This window comes from Gopherus flavomarginatus, chromosome 3, assembly GCF_025201925.1.
Source record: "Gopherus flavomarginatus isolate rGopFla2 chromosome 3, rGopFla2.mat.asm, whole genome shotgun sequence".
Classification (NCBI taxonomy): domain Eukaryota; kingdom Metazoa; phylum Chordata; order Testudines; family Testudinidae; genus Gopherus; species Gopherus flavomarginatus.
Window position 1 is genome coordinate 268,522,798 of NC_066619.1, and position 16,407 is coordinate 268,539,204.

At 42.6% G+C, this 16,407-nt stretch overlaps 1 protein-coding gene across 5 annotated transcripts in view; it reads right to left on the reverse strand.

Moving 5' to 3' along the window:
• FGFR3 (fibroblast growth factor receptor 3) overlaps positions 1-16,407 on the reverse strand; it is a 78,784-nt gene that overhangs the window by 16,540 nt on the left and 45,837 nt on the right. For 3 of the 5 annotated variants that reach the window (XM_050947544.1, XM_050947541.1, XM_050947540.1), the window contains 4 exons: positions 12,656-12,825; positions 7,430-7,553; positions 6,790-6,980; positions 1,563-1,713 (listed from right to left, as the gene is read on the reverse strand). In XM_050947544.1, coding sequence (XP_050803501.1) covers positions 1,563-1,713; positions 6,790-6,980; positions 7,430-7,553; positions 12,656-12,825 — 636 coding nt within the window. Of the gene's footprint in view, positions 1-308; positions 454-1,562; positions 1,714-6,789; positions 6,981-7,429; positions 7,554-12,655; positions 12,826-16,407 lie in introns of all 5 variants that reach the window. The other 2 variants (XM_050947543.1, XM_050947542.1) reach the window with 1 other exon arrangement.

The following is a 16,407-nucleotide window of genomic DNA, read 5'->3' on the forward strand; positions in this document are numbered from 1 at the left end:
TTAAAGTAGGAATAATACTACATGCCTAAATCAAAGGGAACTTGAGATGTTCACGTCATTATCTCTGAAGTGCTCTGTGAGCCCGAGATGACACATGAAGCACGTCAGTTTTTACCATGCAACTGCAGTATGCATTAGAGATCTGCACAGCAAACTGAAGAGGAGAGAGTTCTTTCTGCAGAGAAGTCGACTAAAGATCAAAATTCACTGCTCCATGTAATGTAGAGTTTGTGGAAACTTGGCATTTCTAAATTAAACACTGAAGCATCACCAAGAGGAAAGAAAAGGGACAGCGCAGAAGGAAATACCTGGTAGAACCGTCAGCCAAGCAGAATGATGTGAAAACCCAATAGAATTCCCAGCGAGACAAGTATATTCCCCTGCATCCTCAAAAGTAACATTTCGCAAGTACAGTATTTCTAGCTCCTTATCCGTTGTGTTAACACCTGCCGTCTACAGGGGAAAAAAAATACACATATATAGAAAGAGGAAAAACAGAGGATAAGCCACATTCCCAGCAAGTTTGAGGACACCACACGGATTTACAGGCAAATTTAAAAAGCAGATGAAGATTTTTTTTGCTTGTTTGTTTTCAGTGGCCCATCTTCCTCATTTATTTATTCATTCCCGTTTGCAACCTGTAGTAAAAGCAAAAGGTTCCCTTCACCAGGCTCTTACTCTGTCCCACTAATGAAGCATGCAAGCAAAAGCATCAAAAGGAAAAATTGCCCCCACAATAGGACTGACTGTTGGTTAGCAGGGTGAGTGTGGGAACAAAAACAGAGCTTGTAAGGAGAAGAGAAAGAAGAGATGTAGAGAGGAAAGGGTAAAGTGCTGACTAGATAAATGTTGACTTAATACAGAAATATGTTCATCAGAAGGACATTATTTTTAATATCAATTTTAACACCAAAAGCTTATCTATTAATAATACAGCTCTTGATGCTATAATGTAATTCTGGATCATCATTAGAAAGCATCCTTCAGGGAACATTCCTACATTATCAGGGAGATAGACTGGCTGACTAGCCTCTCACTTTGTAATTAGTTGAAAATTTTCAAGACATAGGCAAAATTCTTCTGGAGTGTAAAACAACAGAGTTAAACCAGGGACTGACTGGACTCTGCTATTCTCTGCTTATGCGTTTGTCTGCATGATCTAATACCGATGTCAATTGTGAATAACTATTGAGAAGGAAAAAGTCTGTTTACTGCCTTTACTAATATGGGCAAAATCTTCAAGTGAATTTGATTTCTTAGAGCTTCGAACATCAAAGGTCATTAGCGTGCAATCCTGTTATCAGCATTCAGCTGTTAGGAAGAGAAAGGAATACGAGCAGAAAAAGCTGACAGTCATTTTATTGTGGGAATTTTTCCATTGCAATTGATGTATAGGCATTTAATTCTTTCAAACTAATTAGCAAGGAAATAAGGTAAAGCCATTCAGCATCAGTTGACAGGGTTTAATACAAAATGAATAGTCATTTTAATCACTAGCTTCTTAAAATGTTAAAGCTCATTCTTGCAGTTGCTAGGGCCTTGGGACAGAGTCTATAGTTTACCTGGTTTTGGTTTGCGAATGTGGAGCCAAAATGGTTTTTCAGCTATGCCTACGAAATTGTTGGCTCTACACAGATATTCTCCTTCATCTTGTTCTGTCACATTGAACAGATTTAGGTTAGCATCGGCTTCAGCGTTTTTACTGATCCAAGACTGCAGGAACAGACAGAAACCTGAACTTCAGTAAACCAAACAATACCTCCATCGAAGCTATGTTAGCTTAGGACTGATTGAGCATGACCGTTTTATACTTTAATTTCTGCTCACCTTACTCGCACGAGGAGAGCTACTGAAGACTTGAGTGAGCAAGGTGACCTGGATCTGGCCCACTAACACTGCACGCGTTCACTCCTCTCCTTTTACTGGTGCTTCTCCAATTAAAAGGCATACAGAATCGCTCTTTTAAAAAGATAATTACCCTGTTCTGCATCTAATGGCAGCCAGAAAGCCAAAGATTCTATGGTTTCTTAATAACTCTGTAGACAGAAGCAGCAGGAAAAGGGCTTACATGGAGATTTGTGTTTACAACCGAACTCAGCAAATACTGTTTCAATTATCAGGATTCCAAAATAGAATTTGGAGACAAAATATAAGCAGTGGCAGTCTGAAGCCTACTGCTGACTTTGCCTTTCAGAAATTAGCTGTAACTTTTTCCACTGCACATAGGAGACTCTTCTTTACTAAATAAAGTGGTGCATATAAATCAGTCCAACTTCAGACCATTAAATGGGGTTTTATTTCTCGTCTTCCAAACTGCTGCAATGGCACATAGGTTTGTTTCTAAACAGTTGTTTTTCTTTTGTCTGAAACTGTGCAACCCTGTTGGACGGCCTCAATACATGCCTGAAAGCTTAGAAAAATACTCCTTTCAAGCCTGGGAGATAACATGAAGTATAGTGCTTTGTTATTCCCCTGCCTGGCCCAATCTACAGCCACAATGTTAGGGTCTGATTCTGCAGCTCTGACTTGCGAAAAGGACTGCAGGATCAGCTCCATAATCCCAGATGAGCCTAGGGTTCAAATTCTGATAGGAACTTTACAGTTTCAGGCCCAATCTCACTGCTGATATTCACACTTTGCAAAGTTTGTTTCAACTTGTCTTTAAATCGATTAGTGAGAAAGTTTCCTTGCTGCTGCTTCATTATTTATAACTAAACTCTCTGTGTATTGATGGAGAGGGTACAGTTTTTCCTGGGGTAACACCATCCCTTGTTGGAGACTGGAATGAGGCATTTTCAATCCCCCTGACTGGCACATGGAGAACATTCCTCCGTGCATCCTGCTAATTCCTCCTGTGTTCTACAGAATTCTTTTTGTTCGCAGGATTAGGCCCAGCTTTGTGGTAACTGATCCAGATGGCAGTTTGGTTTTGTCAAGCAATTTCAGAACGGATTAAAGTGCAGCATTAAATTTAATGATCAGGAGAGATTGTGCTCCCCCAGATCCACATGCAGGGGGAAATCTTGACATGCAGCTCTTCCTTCCCTCCTGCATGAAAGGGGCCTCAGCTGCTTTCAGCATGCCATCCAACCCATATTCTGGACTCCACAGAAGCCCCTCCGCTGGACTAGGGACTTGCCCGGGGTCAGGAGACTGGGCAGCCTCATGGAAGTGCATCATGTCCCTCCAATCCTGTGTAGATTGCACTGGAGGGACTTATAATCAGGAATCCCTTTTAAGGCAACCATGGCCATGGGAGATCTTGGTAGCATGACTCCATTACAGCTGCACTGCTAGGGACTGAGATCGGAGCCACTGTCTCCTCCCCTAGGGGCAGAACAAACCCTGCTCTATAATTATGTGGGGAAAGCTCCAAAGGGGAGGGGCAATTCAGCTCCAACACATTAGCACTTTAGTTACCTTATCTTTAGCGTTTTAAAAATAATAAACCATACGAAGGTGAGAATGACAAACCCAAACCCAGGCACAGTATTTGAGCACAAGGATGCGTCCTGAAATGGAAACACTCTGATCCCCGATGCCATAAACCAGCATTAACACACCCAGATGCAGTGACAATTAATCAGAAGTAGCAAGGATAAGTGTGCTGTTTCCATTAAATAAAAATAAAATCAAACCTCTGTTTCCAAATGCCTGCCTAGGCTCACACCTTTAGCAAGGCATAGCTCACTCTGTCCAGAGAGGAGAAGGCATTTGGCAGTTCTAATAATCTAGCACCTCGGTTGCTCAGTGTTTAATTTTTAAACACTATTTACATGTATAATTCTTTGCCACAGCAGAGTAGGATCCTGGGTTTGTGACACTATCTGCTGTTTGCACAACTCTGTGAACTTCCAGAGGTAGGAGCACTTTATTCTGTAAGGACCACATGAGACTATACTGAGTGGCATGTAACACAGCACTTGGTACTTTGCTGTGAAATCAATGGGAAATTAATATAGGCATATTTTAAGCAAATCTTTATGCACAGCCAGAACAACAAAAAGTTTTATCAACTTGTGATGCCAAATAATGAAAAACAAACGAACAGTCTCCAACCATTTCTCCCAGTGTGTTAGTTCAATCTGGGTAATGATTTCCAGGGTCTCTGGCTTCCATTTATCATTTAACTGGCTGAGTTATAGGACGGTACATACAGTCTGACCATTCTTTAACTTCACATGTAGAAAAAAAAAAGTGTGCCTTGAAACTGACAATATGCTGGATCTACTATGTAAAAGGGACATCGTCGGGTTGACAATCAAAGGCCAAATTACGTTCTCAGATACAACTGCAAATCTGGAGTAACTCCATTGAGCCCTGTGAATTTTAAAAATGGACTTACATAAAGCATCTCAGCTAACTGCAAAGAGTTTTTAAAGGAAACACTTTTCATGGTTTACACTGTTTTCTTTCTGCATTTGCTCAGGAAAATGGACCAGTCAGTTTTAAGTTTTGTTTGCCGGCGCTGGGTCATATTCTCTCACAACACTGGAAAGCCCCATTCAAGAAAACACTTAAGCACATGCTCAAGTTCATTCTTATGCAGCAGAGCACTTAGCACATGCTTAGCTTTAGGCTACCATGAGACTTCAGTGCTTTGCCAACTAGGGGATGCTTTCCTGAATCTGGGCTTGGATGAGGAGAAACTGCTTTAATGTCCTTGGTATGAGCAGTGAGAAGAGAATCAGGCTCATGGTCACGTCCTTGTTCTCAGGCACCAGCACCATGTTGTGTTATTTAGGGTGCACACACTGTTAAAAGTAGGGGTATATGTGTACATACACACTTATGTAAATATGGGGGGAGTTCCATCCATTTTAGGCCAAATTTCACCTGAAAGCATCTCATTCATTACGACACAGTCCCCAAAAGTGTTATGACTCTCACAACCATTTTCTTGTCCAGGGTATTTATCTAGGCTAGTGAACATAATCAGATAAGCTCTGACAGTTTCAGTTTGGGCTCAAACAGTGGCAGAGCTGTTTCAGGACACTTTCCTATCCTGCTTCCAGAAAAAAATGGGGGGACATTCCTTTAAATGACATATTTGTGATATTTTACTGTTAAAAGGAACTTTTACAGCTAAATGTTCTGGCTCTGTGTGCCACTTAAAGATATCTAAAAAAGGTATCCCATCTGCCCAGAATACTCTCATTATCCTTCCCCTATAAACACCGGAACAATTATATAAGGGAAACTTGGAACGCACAGATGATGTGATTTAAACAAGGCTTTCCCCCCTAGGACCTGTGGTGTTGAACTGCTGATGCTGCTGGTGGGGGGGACTCTGTTGTGTTTTAGAATTCCATTTTCGACTTTGTTTATGAATATCTAAATAAAGTTTACTTCTCATCACGAATGAGAACACCTAATCTTTGGACTGAACTCTCAGTGTGAGCGCTGCATAGCTACAGGGAGAGACTTATTTTTTGAGAGGAACAAGGGGAAGGAAAACCATTCCCTCTAATATGTATCTTTCCCGGTTCTAAACAATTAGGGCAAAATTTTCAGATGCACTCAAGAAACTAAGCAGCCTAAGATCATGTTCATAAGTGACAAAGGAGTTTCAGAGCATAAATCCCATTGAGTTTTAATGAAAGTTGGGTTCCTTTCAGCCTGTAAGTCATTTTGGAAAATGCTATCCTTAATGGCATTTATTTGCCCCCTCATCTACATACTTGTGGGCGGTTTAACAAATTGCCAAATAATGATGTCACCTGCACAGTGCTGCATTCACCCCAGTCCACAGCTCTGAGCTCACTGTATGTCTCCTCTTCCCCACAGCACCAGCTATACATTTCACCAATGAACAGCACCCACGAAAGCTCATGCTCCAAAATGTCTGCTAGTCTATAAGGTGCCACAGGACTCTTTGCTGCTTTTACAGATCCAGACTAACACGGCTACCCCTCTGATACTTGACTAGCATAGTAGTTGGTAATCACTGTAACTCTGACTGCGATAGGGCAGATGACTGTACACGTCCTGACAGTCTGAGGCAATACTTAGCTATAATTAATCTAACATGACACTAGATATCATTGTTGTCTCTCATCAGTTAGGTACCAAAGCCTCATCTAGCTGCAAAAACATGATCCTAAAAAGGCAGAAAATGGAGTTCCTAACAGAGCAAGGCTTCGAACACAACTGCTTTTTACTTTTCTCTCTCTTTTTTTTGAAATGCACAGATTAAATTAAAAGTGAAACTGTCAAGGTATAAACCACGGGCCAAACTTTGGTTTTTGCACAGAGGTCACTAAAGACTGGATTTGGCATCACATTTTTAAACACACAAGAAAGATGCCTTACCTATATTAGTAATACAGCAAATGAATAGAGCTGAGCATAAAAACCATCTCATCTACTTCGCCCATTATGAGTGAAATCTTGTCCCCACTGAAGTCAATAGCAAAATCCCCACCGACTTCAATGGAGTCAGGATCTTACTCTGTGGATGTACATTTTCAGAAGGCCTCGTTCATTTTATGCCTTCAAACTTTGAGAGTGGTTGTTTTGAACAGGCACCTCTAACCTGTGGCTAACTGAGGAGTCTGCACATTCACTGCCATGGAAGTACAGAGCACACCCTTCTGGATCAACACGAAGATCTATAACTTTCTGGCAATGCTGAATTAGCATTGGACAAAGCAGGGATCCAGGAAGGTAACATTTCTGGGAATCCTTGTAATATCTAAGCAGTTCAGATGGCATCCCTGAGATAGTGAGACCACCGAAGAGGAGGCGTTATTCCTCCCTTGTATGCAAAAGCAAACAGTGTCTACCAACCTTGAGCACGGTGACATATGGAGTCCCGTTGGAGCCATATTTACTGCCATTGACTTCCACGTGTTTCAGCCACTGGATGTGAGGCTGGGCATCACTGTACACCTTGCAGTGGAATTCAACATCACTCCCTACCACAACAGTCTGGTTGGCAGGCAGTCCTGCCTGGAGGATAGGCCGGTGAGGTGACCTTTCTGAAATGAAAAAGGGGAACCCGTTTTTAACCTCTCTCCCCACTGAACATGCCTGTCTGTAGCTTTCGACGCCACTGCCAGTGTCTGCATAGGAGCTTGTACTCGGGCTCATGAAAGGCACTGGATGAACAAGAACAAAGAACACAGCTCTCTGCTCTCCCACAGAACGGGGTACACCTGGGGAGCTGCAGCATAGCCTTCCCAGCCACTGCCCCAATCAACAATCAACTGCCCTCAGTCCTGAACAGGAAGAATCACCTCCAGCATAGCACATTCACTCCTTGAACGCTCGTTGAGAATGAGGGCCAGCTAGATTATGGACCTGTGTCATTCACTTCAGGGGACGGGGTATATGATTAAGCTGAAAATCATCACTGCACATAAACCATCAAGCAGTCTCTTGAAGACAACGGCATATCAGAAGTTAAGAGGAAGTAGACAAATCTTACCTAACACATCTAGCTGGTAAGTGTGTCTAATGCTGCCATATTTGTTCTCTACAACGCACGTGTAGTTCCCTCGGTCTGACGGAACCACGCTCTCCATCACTAGGCTCCACTGCTGATGCCGTAACTAGAGGGAGGAAAAACAAACCCCAGTCATCCATAAGGCATCACATTTCATTGGACCATTATAATCAGTGAACAAATGGCAAAACACAATGGGCCTCATTTTTGTTTATTCCCAGGCGTCTTTCACTCCCACTCTGCCAGTGTGGTGGGGCTGCAGCACGTCTGTAAATATAAGTTCTGACCACTTTAAGGACAATTTACGCTGCTTGCCTCGTGTACAATGGTCCTTATGTGAGAATCAAGCCCAGCGACTCAACTGTGCAGAGGGCTGTATAACAGGCTCTGATCCTGTCTGGGGCTGTAGGTGCTCCCATAATATAGATAATGGGCCGTAAGCCCATTGGGGCATGGACCATCTTTTTGTTCTACGTTTGTACAGCACCTAGCACTATGAGGGCTGGGTCTACAACTAGAGTTCATTGGTGCTAAGGTCACACAAATAATTGTTAGCTGCACTTCTATGTTGTGCCTTTCATCAGAGGGATTGGAAGTGCTTCAAAGACATTAAATAAGATAGCATCACATACTCCAGTCAACTGAGGGCCAGAGAGGTTAAATGGAACCCATCAGCTTAAAGAACCACACCTTTGGGTGTTTTTGGCAGATCTTTAACCTACTTGTGTTACAAGTAACACTCACCCACCGATCAGTAGAACTGAAAGAGACCAGGGAGAAAAAAAATTCTATATTTTACAGTTTGTTTACTCAGGGTATTAGGCAGCACTTAATGTACAGTCAGCCTCACTATTTCCTTCATATAGTTATCTGGTTCCCTTTCTCATTGGATACGCCTTCCATTGGGTAACAGGTGAGAGACACGATTAAAAACCATAGGAAAACCATGAGTGTGAAGCACAAAACTGTCAGGGTGACCCTGGCTCGAGTGTTGTACATGAAACTCCGTGTCCTTTTTTTAACTGATTGGATTTCAGACCAATGGTGTCCACTTTAAGTGACTTGGCCAAGGCCGCAGGGGCCCATCAGTTACCGAGTTGAAAATGAATGCTGGTGTCCTTGCACAACTCACTAGCCAACTCTCAGTTAAGTGAGATCATATATGTGGGAAGCACTGAAAATCTCGAACCGATGTAGAAAGCAATTGTGAGCAGTCAAGACTCAAAGTGATTCATGCACATACACAAACGTGCTCAGTATGCATAATCCCCGTGAGCAGAGTCAGTTAACCTGTCCACGCCTCTGGACGTTAAATTAGAAGCCATCTGCTCCCAAACAGCTGTCAACAATATTTTATTAATGTGTATTGGAGCGGATTCTTGGTACATAGAATCAACAGGCATCAGTGATGCCAGTTCTGCACACTACAGAAAATTAGTGTGTCATCAATTGTCGACACTTTTAGCTACTGCAGGTGAATTCAAATGGGGCTGCTGTAATCATCTTTCACTAGTTGTTATCTGGATCCTCATGCCTTGTTTTAAAGGGATCAGAGCACAATTGCACTGTCAAAAGCAGTGTTACTGCACTAGGCATTGGGTGTAAGGGCTATGAAGCAACCATGGCTTGGTTTTAATGGAGGAAGTCACAGTCTTGCCATAAAGCTAGACTTTCCTCCAATCTTTTGTATCTCAGCATCTGTACAAGTAACAGTGTTGACTGGCCCATTTTCCTAACCTTGTTTCTAAGTGTTGACAACAAAGCATGTCACTGTATTTAAATGTATACGTAATAGAAAGACGGAAAGGTTTTGGCTGCTGAGGATTATGGGTCCAATTCTGCACCCTGATATCCAATGCACTCGTGCATCTGAGGGCTGAATCCGGACCAGAATTTCACCATGATTAGAGCATCTCATTACTGACCCATCTCTTTAATGATACTCCTCCTGGATATTCCACTGGGCATTTTGTCATGTAATTTACAGGTGAAATTGGACCAGACTTGATGCCTGCACTTGGGGGTAGGGGGATCTCCATCTAAACCTGTTAATGACCTATCTCTATAGTGATTTGTATCATAGCCTTGCATCTGCACACCCCTTTTAATCCTTCTCTCCTAGGCATTTGTAAAGCATCCATCATGGTAGCATCTAGGATCTGAACTCCGGTAAAGCTTGGCTCTAGATAGGAAGCATGTGGCAGAGCTGTGTCATAAACCTAGATCCAAACACCCAACCATGTGTCTTGCCTATTCTAGACAAAGTGTCCATCACCTCATTGTACGGGACTTGAGTTCTGGGGAAGTGGGATCTGAATAGAGATTCAAACTGTGGCTCTGAGCTGTGTTCCTGTGACACAGAAAGTGTCTGGAAAGGTTTTTAAAAAACAAATGAGGCAAAGTTTTAGTCGAAAGCTGAGTCCAGACCCAAGGGATCACAAGAAGGACGTTCCCAAGTTTGGGCAGTTGCTGTATTTGATAAACCATTAGAAACACAAAGTAACTCTTTGCAGACTTTAATCAAATCAGTGAGATACTGGAAATCCCTCTGGTTTATTTGGTGCTCTCATTCTTGGCTTCTTGTGAGATAAACATTTGCAGACACACTTAGAAACTCAGCCCATGGTTGCTAGACTGGTATGCAAGCTGGTGCAATGGTCTGGGGAAGGGATAATCCTCAATCTCCCTCTTCCAGCCCCCTATTCCCTTCTAGGGTCATTTAACACACACAGGCTTACAATATTATAGATTCCAGCAAGGATTTAACTATTAATTCTCTTTGGGAAATTTCATGTGATAAGTCATATGAATTTCACTCCTCTGCCATTTAAGGATGAACTGTATAGAATTTATTTCATCTGTGTTTGGAAGTCTTCTTTTCCTCTCTTTTGAATTTTGATGCACATTAGGTGGTATCTAAATCCCATTTACTAAACTATTCTGAACTCTGGAGAAAAAGAGAAAGAGGAAATGTTTATTTGTGATTCTATCCTTTGTAGGTTAATCCACTGGGCTTGATCCTCAGCTGGTGTAAACTGTCCAACCTCCACCAGCTGTGGATCTGGCCATTCACTTTCACCGGGCCTAAATCCTGGGATGGGAACTCAATGGTATCTGCAGAGTTTAAATCTTCAATAAACGATACACTGAACTGATTTATTTTTTTTACTTTCTTTCTGGCACAGATCCTCACCTGATATAAGCTGGCATATTTACAAGAGACGAGGGTCTCTATCTAAGCTCTACAAGGGTAGGGAGCAAGGAAGAGAGAAACAAAGGGGTGTTTCTGTGTCTAGAGATGGAGAGAGAGAGAGAGAGAGAGAGTGTGTGTGTGTCTGGACCTGGTGTAGGCACCCTATGGCACGTGTGCCGAAGGTGGCACATAAGCTGATTTTCAGTGGCACTCACACTGCCTGGGTCCTGGCCACCGGTCTGGGGGGCTCTGCATTTTAATTTAATTTTAAATCAAGCTTCTTAAACATTTTAAAAGCCTTATTTACTTTACATACAACAATAGTTTAGTTACATATTATAGACTTATAGAAAGAGACCTTCTAAAAATGTTAATATGTATTACTGACACGTGAAACCTTAAGTTAGAGTGAATAAATGAAGACTCGGCACATCACTTCTGAAAGGTTGCCGACCCCTGGTCTAGACTGAGAGTTGGATTAAACCAATGGGGCTTTAACAGGCTCCACACTGCCTCTGATAGCTTTTTAAACATTTCCTTACTGCTGGAAGGTGCCTGGGAGAGAAAATAAAGCGCTGTGGTGCAAGAGACGTTACTGTGATGCAGAGGATGAAACTTTTCTATCTGAACTCGAGGGTAGATTCAAACCACAGAGAAGCGGGAAGTGGAATTACTTTTAACTTTAGGGTTAATTCTGCGAGCATAATTTAGTGCAGCTGTCGTCACACATTTTTGTTAAAACTGCACATTCAAGCCTGAAAGCAGCTCATGATGATCCGTACAGCATGTAATTAGTACAAAATGTTTGTGTTGTACGGGGTGACTTGGAAATGTTATCTATTATCAGATCAGTTGCAGAGAGGAGTTACCTCCCTGTTCTCCTCTTGCCTTAACTTCTCCAAAGAACTGGAACTGCCTGTGCGCCCTCAACCTTGTCAACAAACCACAATGTGCTGATTAGGAAGCTTCTGTGTGACTCTGCTCTGTTTATAACCATCCCACCAGCTATTCTGTTGCCCAAAATAGTAAATGGGAAGGCATTTGGTATAGTATGGGGGGGAGGGGGAAAATCAAGAGCAACTGATTTTCCTGCTAAGTTACTGCCTTATTTTGATGTACAATCACAAGGTGGTGCAGAAATTGCTGGTCAGATAAGTCACCTAGTTAGGCATTTATTTACTGGTTTTCGGTGTCTGTGGGCTCTGTTTGTAGACATCACGGTTGCAATACCTTCGAAACCACACTGCCAACCTATCCCTCTTCAGCATTACCCAAGGCAAAGGGGCTTACATCATTTCACCGCAGGTCAATCATTTACATCACAAGAATGTTAATGACTCCCAAACACAACAGAGTCCCAGTATTTCTGCAGGGCTCGTGTTACATGTCTGAAGTATGCTTAAGAGCTCAGATTAGATTCTGATCTGTTACACGGGTAAGTCAGGAGTCACTTCACTGATTTCAGTGTTATCACTCTGGGTTTACACTTTTGTAACTTGGATAGAAACCTGTCTCTTTGTACCTTATTGCATCTAGTTATTGCAGCCAGCACAGCAATACACCGGATCTGTTTTTATTAGGTTACTTTTAAAAAGACTAGCAACACGAGCAAATGCTCCGTGTTGGAATTCCACCAAAATGGGCAGCAGCTAGTTTTAACCATTATTTGAACAATTAGTATGAGTATCGAAAATATCCCCACTCTGGCCCAGTCACTGTGGTTCATGATGACATACACGGATATTCTTCTCTCTCGCTTATGACAAAGCTGCCAAGATGATGAGCAGTACTGAGGGATACGCAATTTATACATATTTTAGAAAAAAACATCTTGAGCAGAAAAATGTCATAAGCCCTAATGGTCATGGAAATATTTACCATGTAAAGCCAGGGACCTCATGCTCATTTGCCCCTCTCAAGATTGCTCAGTGAATGCTAGCTCTGATTGGTCCATCAATAATAGATCAACGAGATTAAAACACAGCACGGTCAAGATTAGACCCACAATGCCTTACTTTGATGCCCCCAATTCGGTGTTCTCCCTTGAATTCTTTGCCATTTTTCAGCCAGTATATGGATGGGGTGGGGTTGCCTGCTGCAGGGCAACGGAAGCGGACGGTATTTGCTGCTGGCACAGCTAGCAGCTTCTTCTCCATCCTTTCTGAACGGGTCCAATAAGGAGCACCTGAGAAGTGGAAGACACAAAACAAATAGGCTTATTTCTGCAGAACATAACATGAGGTGGAGCAGCTGCTTTCTGAGAGGCTTCAGCATACATGGAGTGGTATCTCAACTGCTCCCTGCTGTAGTTGAGATGAATTATACTGAAATACTTTCCAGTCAAATAATTCTCATATATGCAGACAGAGTGGTTGCATTTAAGACTTGTTTGCGATCAGGTTCTGCTCTTGGTAACACCAGTGTAAATCTGGAGTAACTCCACTGCAACCAACCAGTGGAGTTATTCCAGACTAGGGTCAGAATCTGGCCCTCAGACTCTACAAACGCATACATGTAACTTCAACAGAATGCCAGCCAAGAACTGTGGGTGGCAGTAAGGTGTTGGAACCATGAAAGAGTGATGATGGTCCAGCAATGAGCCAAGGGAAAGTAATGTTAGCAGAAAGCACTGGAAGAGTTTGCCTCTAAGTGAAGGGGAATGTACCCCACCCCCATGCAAAAAAAAAAAAAAAAAAAAAAAGACAAAAACCAAAATTCCAAAGCGGTTTATCATGTTTACTTTCTTAAACTACAAGTGGTTTTAGCTTTAAGGATTCATATTACCTTTGAACAAGTTTTAAATACTACTGCTAACACAAGATACTTCTATAATCTGCCTTAAGTAGACAGCAATGTTTCTTGGCATTGCCACAACCATTACACATATGCATTACATATACACATATTAAGACAGTGGCAGAAAATGTATTACACTGTGTGTATGGGGAAGGGGGGCACAAAAAGTTTCCCAAAGTGTGATTTCTGCTTAAGGAAACATTACAGGGTTGTATTTCTGGGTGTTTTTCATGTCACCCTGTGGGCTATGTTCTGCCCTTTGAATCATACGGCTCCCAGTGAAATCAAGGGGAGACACAGGCACACAGAATTTGTCCCTAATGGCTTGCAGTGGTTGGGAGAAGGCGGCAAGGCTGGCAGCTAAGACGATACATCATTTAAGTCGAAATGAAGTGTCCAGCAGCAGTACACCAGCCCTGGAGATGCAGGGCATGCGAACCAGTTTATGCAAAGACAGGGGATACCTGTGAGAATGGTGTTTGAGCACAGCAAGGCCTTTAAACCCCTCACGTGGCCTAACAGGCAAGAGAACCTCCTTGCCAACATTCTCAAAAGCACCAAAGTGGCTTAGGAGCCTATGTTTCATATGCCAAATCTCCTAGGTCCCATTGAAAATTAAGTGTTTTCACTATTCCAATATCTTTCTGCTGACCATAGTGAATTTCAGTGACATTGAAAGTCAACGGGATTTTTGAATCTTCTTCCCTCTCCCTTTTTTTAAAGCCTTGTCTCCATTAAGACTTTTTTTTCCTCAATTTTTCCTTCCTTGCTAACACAAGTGCAGACACCTGGGTGGGAGCATTAGCACTGACAAAGCCCTGTCTGCAGTTTAGACACAGACAAGCCTAAAAATGCTCTGAGCAGGGTTTGACAACATGGGAGTAACATGCCAATGGCTGCCTAGAGATCTCTCTACATTAGGGCTCCAACCATGGAGTTAAATTCCAGGCTCTGTCACAACTTGACTGTGCAGCTTGGGTAAATCACTTCATCGCTCTGTGCCTCGGTTTCCCCATCTGTAAAATGCAAGGTGTGGAGGGGAACATCACTGACTTTTGAGAGGCACCCAGACACTACAGGGCTGAGGACCATAAAGATACATAGACCAGCAGAAAACCTTAGCTGGCAAAAAAAGAGTAGCATGGATGTAGCTTCACTGTACTTCGTACATCCCCTTGTGGGAGAGATTATTACAGTCCCAAACTGCCTCCCAGGCAATGTTTCCTCTCCACTGACGTGTTACAGACAGCAGCACAATAAAAGAATGGCGTCAATTCTCAACCAGTAGGAGGGCGCCAATGTTACTCTCATTTATTTTTCTCAGCTATGATGCGTAATCAAGACTTGCTGCGACAGGCCGGCCATGGGTCAATAGTAAATCGCAGCTACCGTCCAAAGGATTAGAAACTACCTACTGTGCGTGTGTCAGCTCTGAGAAATGCTGCTACTTAGGTTTCCATTTCTATTGAAGCCCTTGATAATTCTGGGCCTTTGCCCAGTTTTGTATCTTCTCATGGAACTAGGTGTGCCCAGACTGTAATCTCTATAACTTCATGCTTGGCTTAGTCCTGGAAAACTTGACTTAATGGGCGAGACCCTCAGCTGCTGTAAAGTGTTACAGCTCCACTGAAGTCACTAATTATCTGTGTCTATACCTTTGTATCATAGGCATGGGTCCAAAAAGTACATCCAGAAAGTGCCACTTTTATTAGCCAGGTAAACTTCTGGTGCAACAATTACACTTTGCATTTCCCCTGAGGAGTCTCAACACATTTAACAAACATACCTGAATTAAACTGGTTGGATGATTTTGAGGCTAAAACTGTCCATGTCTAACATGGAAAATCCTCCCCTCTTGCTGGCTCTTAATTCAGTATTTAATTTTAATTCCAGGAAAAAACTTTTAAATGCTATAGAGTCCCCTGGGGCCTATACCTAGCACTGAGAGTTATTTTTTCCTCTGTTAAGTTGCCAGCTTATTCCTCCCCAAAACAAACTGAGACCTACATAGGTTTAGCTCTTCATGTTTCTACTTGTATCCAAAAACACAAAAACAGGGCTGATCTTACATCATAGAGCCCGAGCTGTCCTGTCTATAACAGCACACCAACACCGGGGGGCATTAAGTTATATTTTCCTGATATGGGTGCTGCAGCTTATCTAGTCTGAGCTACAAGAACTTGCTTGCAAATTCCTTGGGCACTTGTATCATCTAACCTGCATAGCTTTGCCCAAAAGGAGAAAGTAAGGGATGGCATTAATTAGTGAGCACTTTTTCTCCACAGCCTTGTGCTCAGGGCATCACCACAGAGGAAAGCTGCTGAAGACACTGTGCTAGCATTATGCCCCCCAGATTTCAAGGAAGCACAGCAGGAATGGACATGCCAGCCCTCCCTACCCCCTTGGAGAGGTGCTAACCTCATTGGGTTCTTGCACTGAGTCCAGAACACACACTGAATCCATGCAGAGCTGGACACAATCAAGCTTGTAAGGTGAACTTCATGGACTCAAATGTGACAAGAAGCTCATCTTTAATGTTGACAACACGCAGGCTGGGATTTTCAAAAGGTACCTAAAGGAGTCAAGTGCCTGAATCTCACTGACTTAAGAACGTCTAACTCCCTCAGCCCCCAGCTGTGAAGTACTATACAGATTATGGTTATAATCTGGAGTACTTCCATTAAAATCACAGGGGTGGTTACTCTGAATTTACATCATTGTAACCATGAGCAGATTTTGACACAGTGACTGAGTGCTGAGATTAGATTTTCAGTTGCTCAGAGCATAGTTCACTGAAGTGAAATGCACCTCGCTAAGAGTTCTCACTATCTGATCTCCATTCCCTATTTTCTCCCACTGGGCACAGCTTTCGAAGGCCAGAAGGGACCATTGTGATCATCCAGTCTGACCTTCTGTATAACACAGGCCACAGAACTTCCCCAAAATAAAAGCAGATCTTTTAGAAAGACAT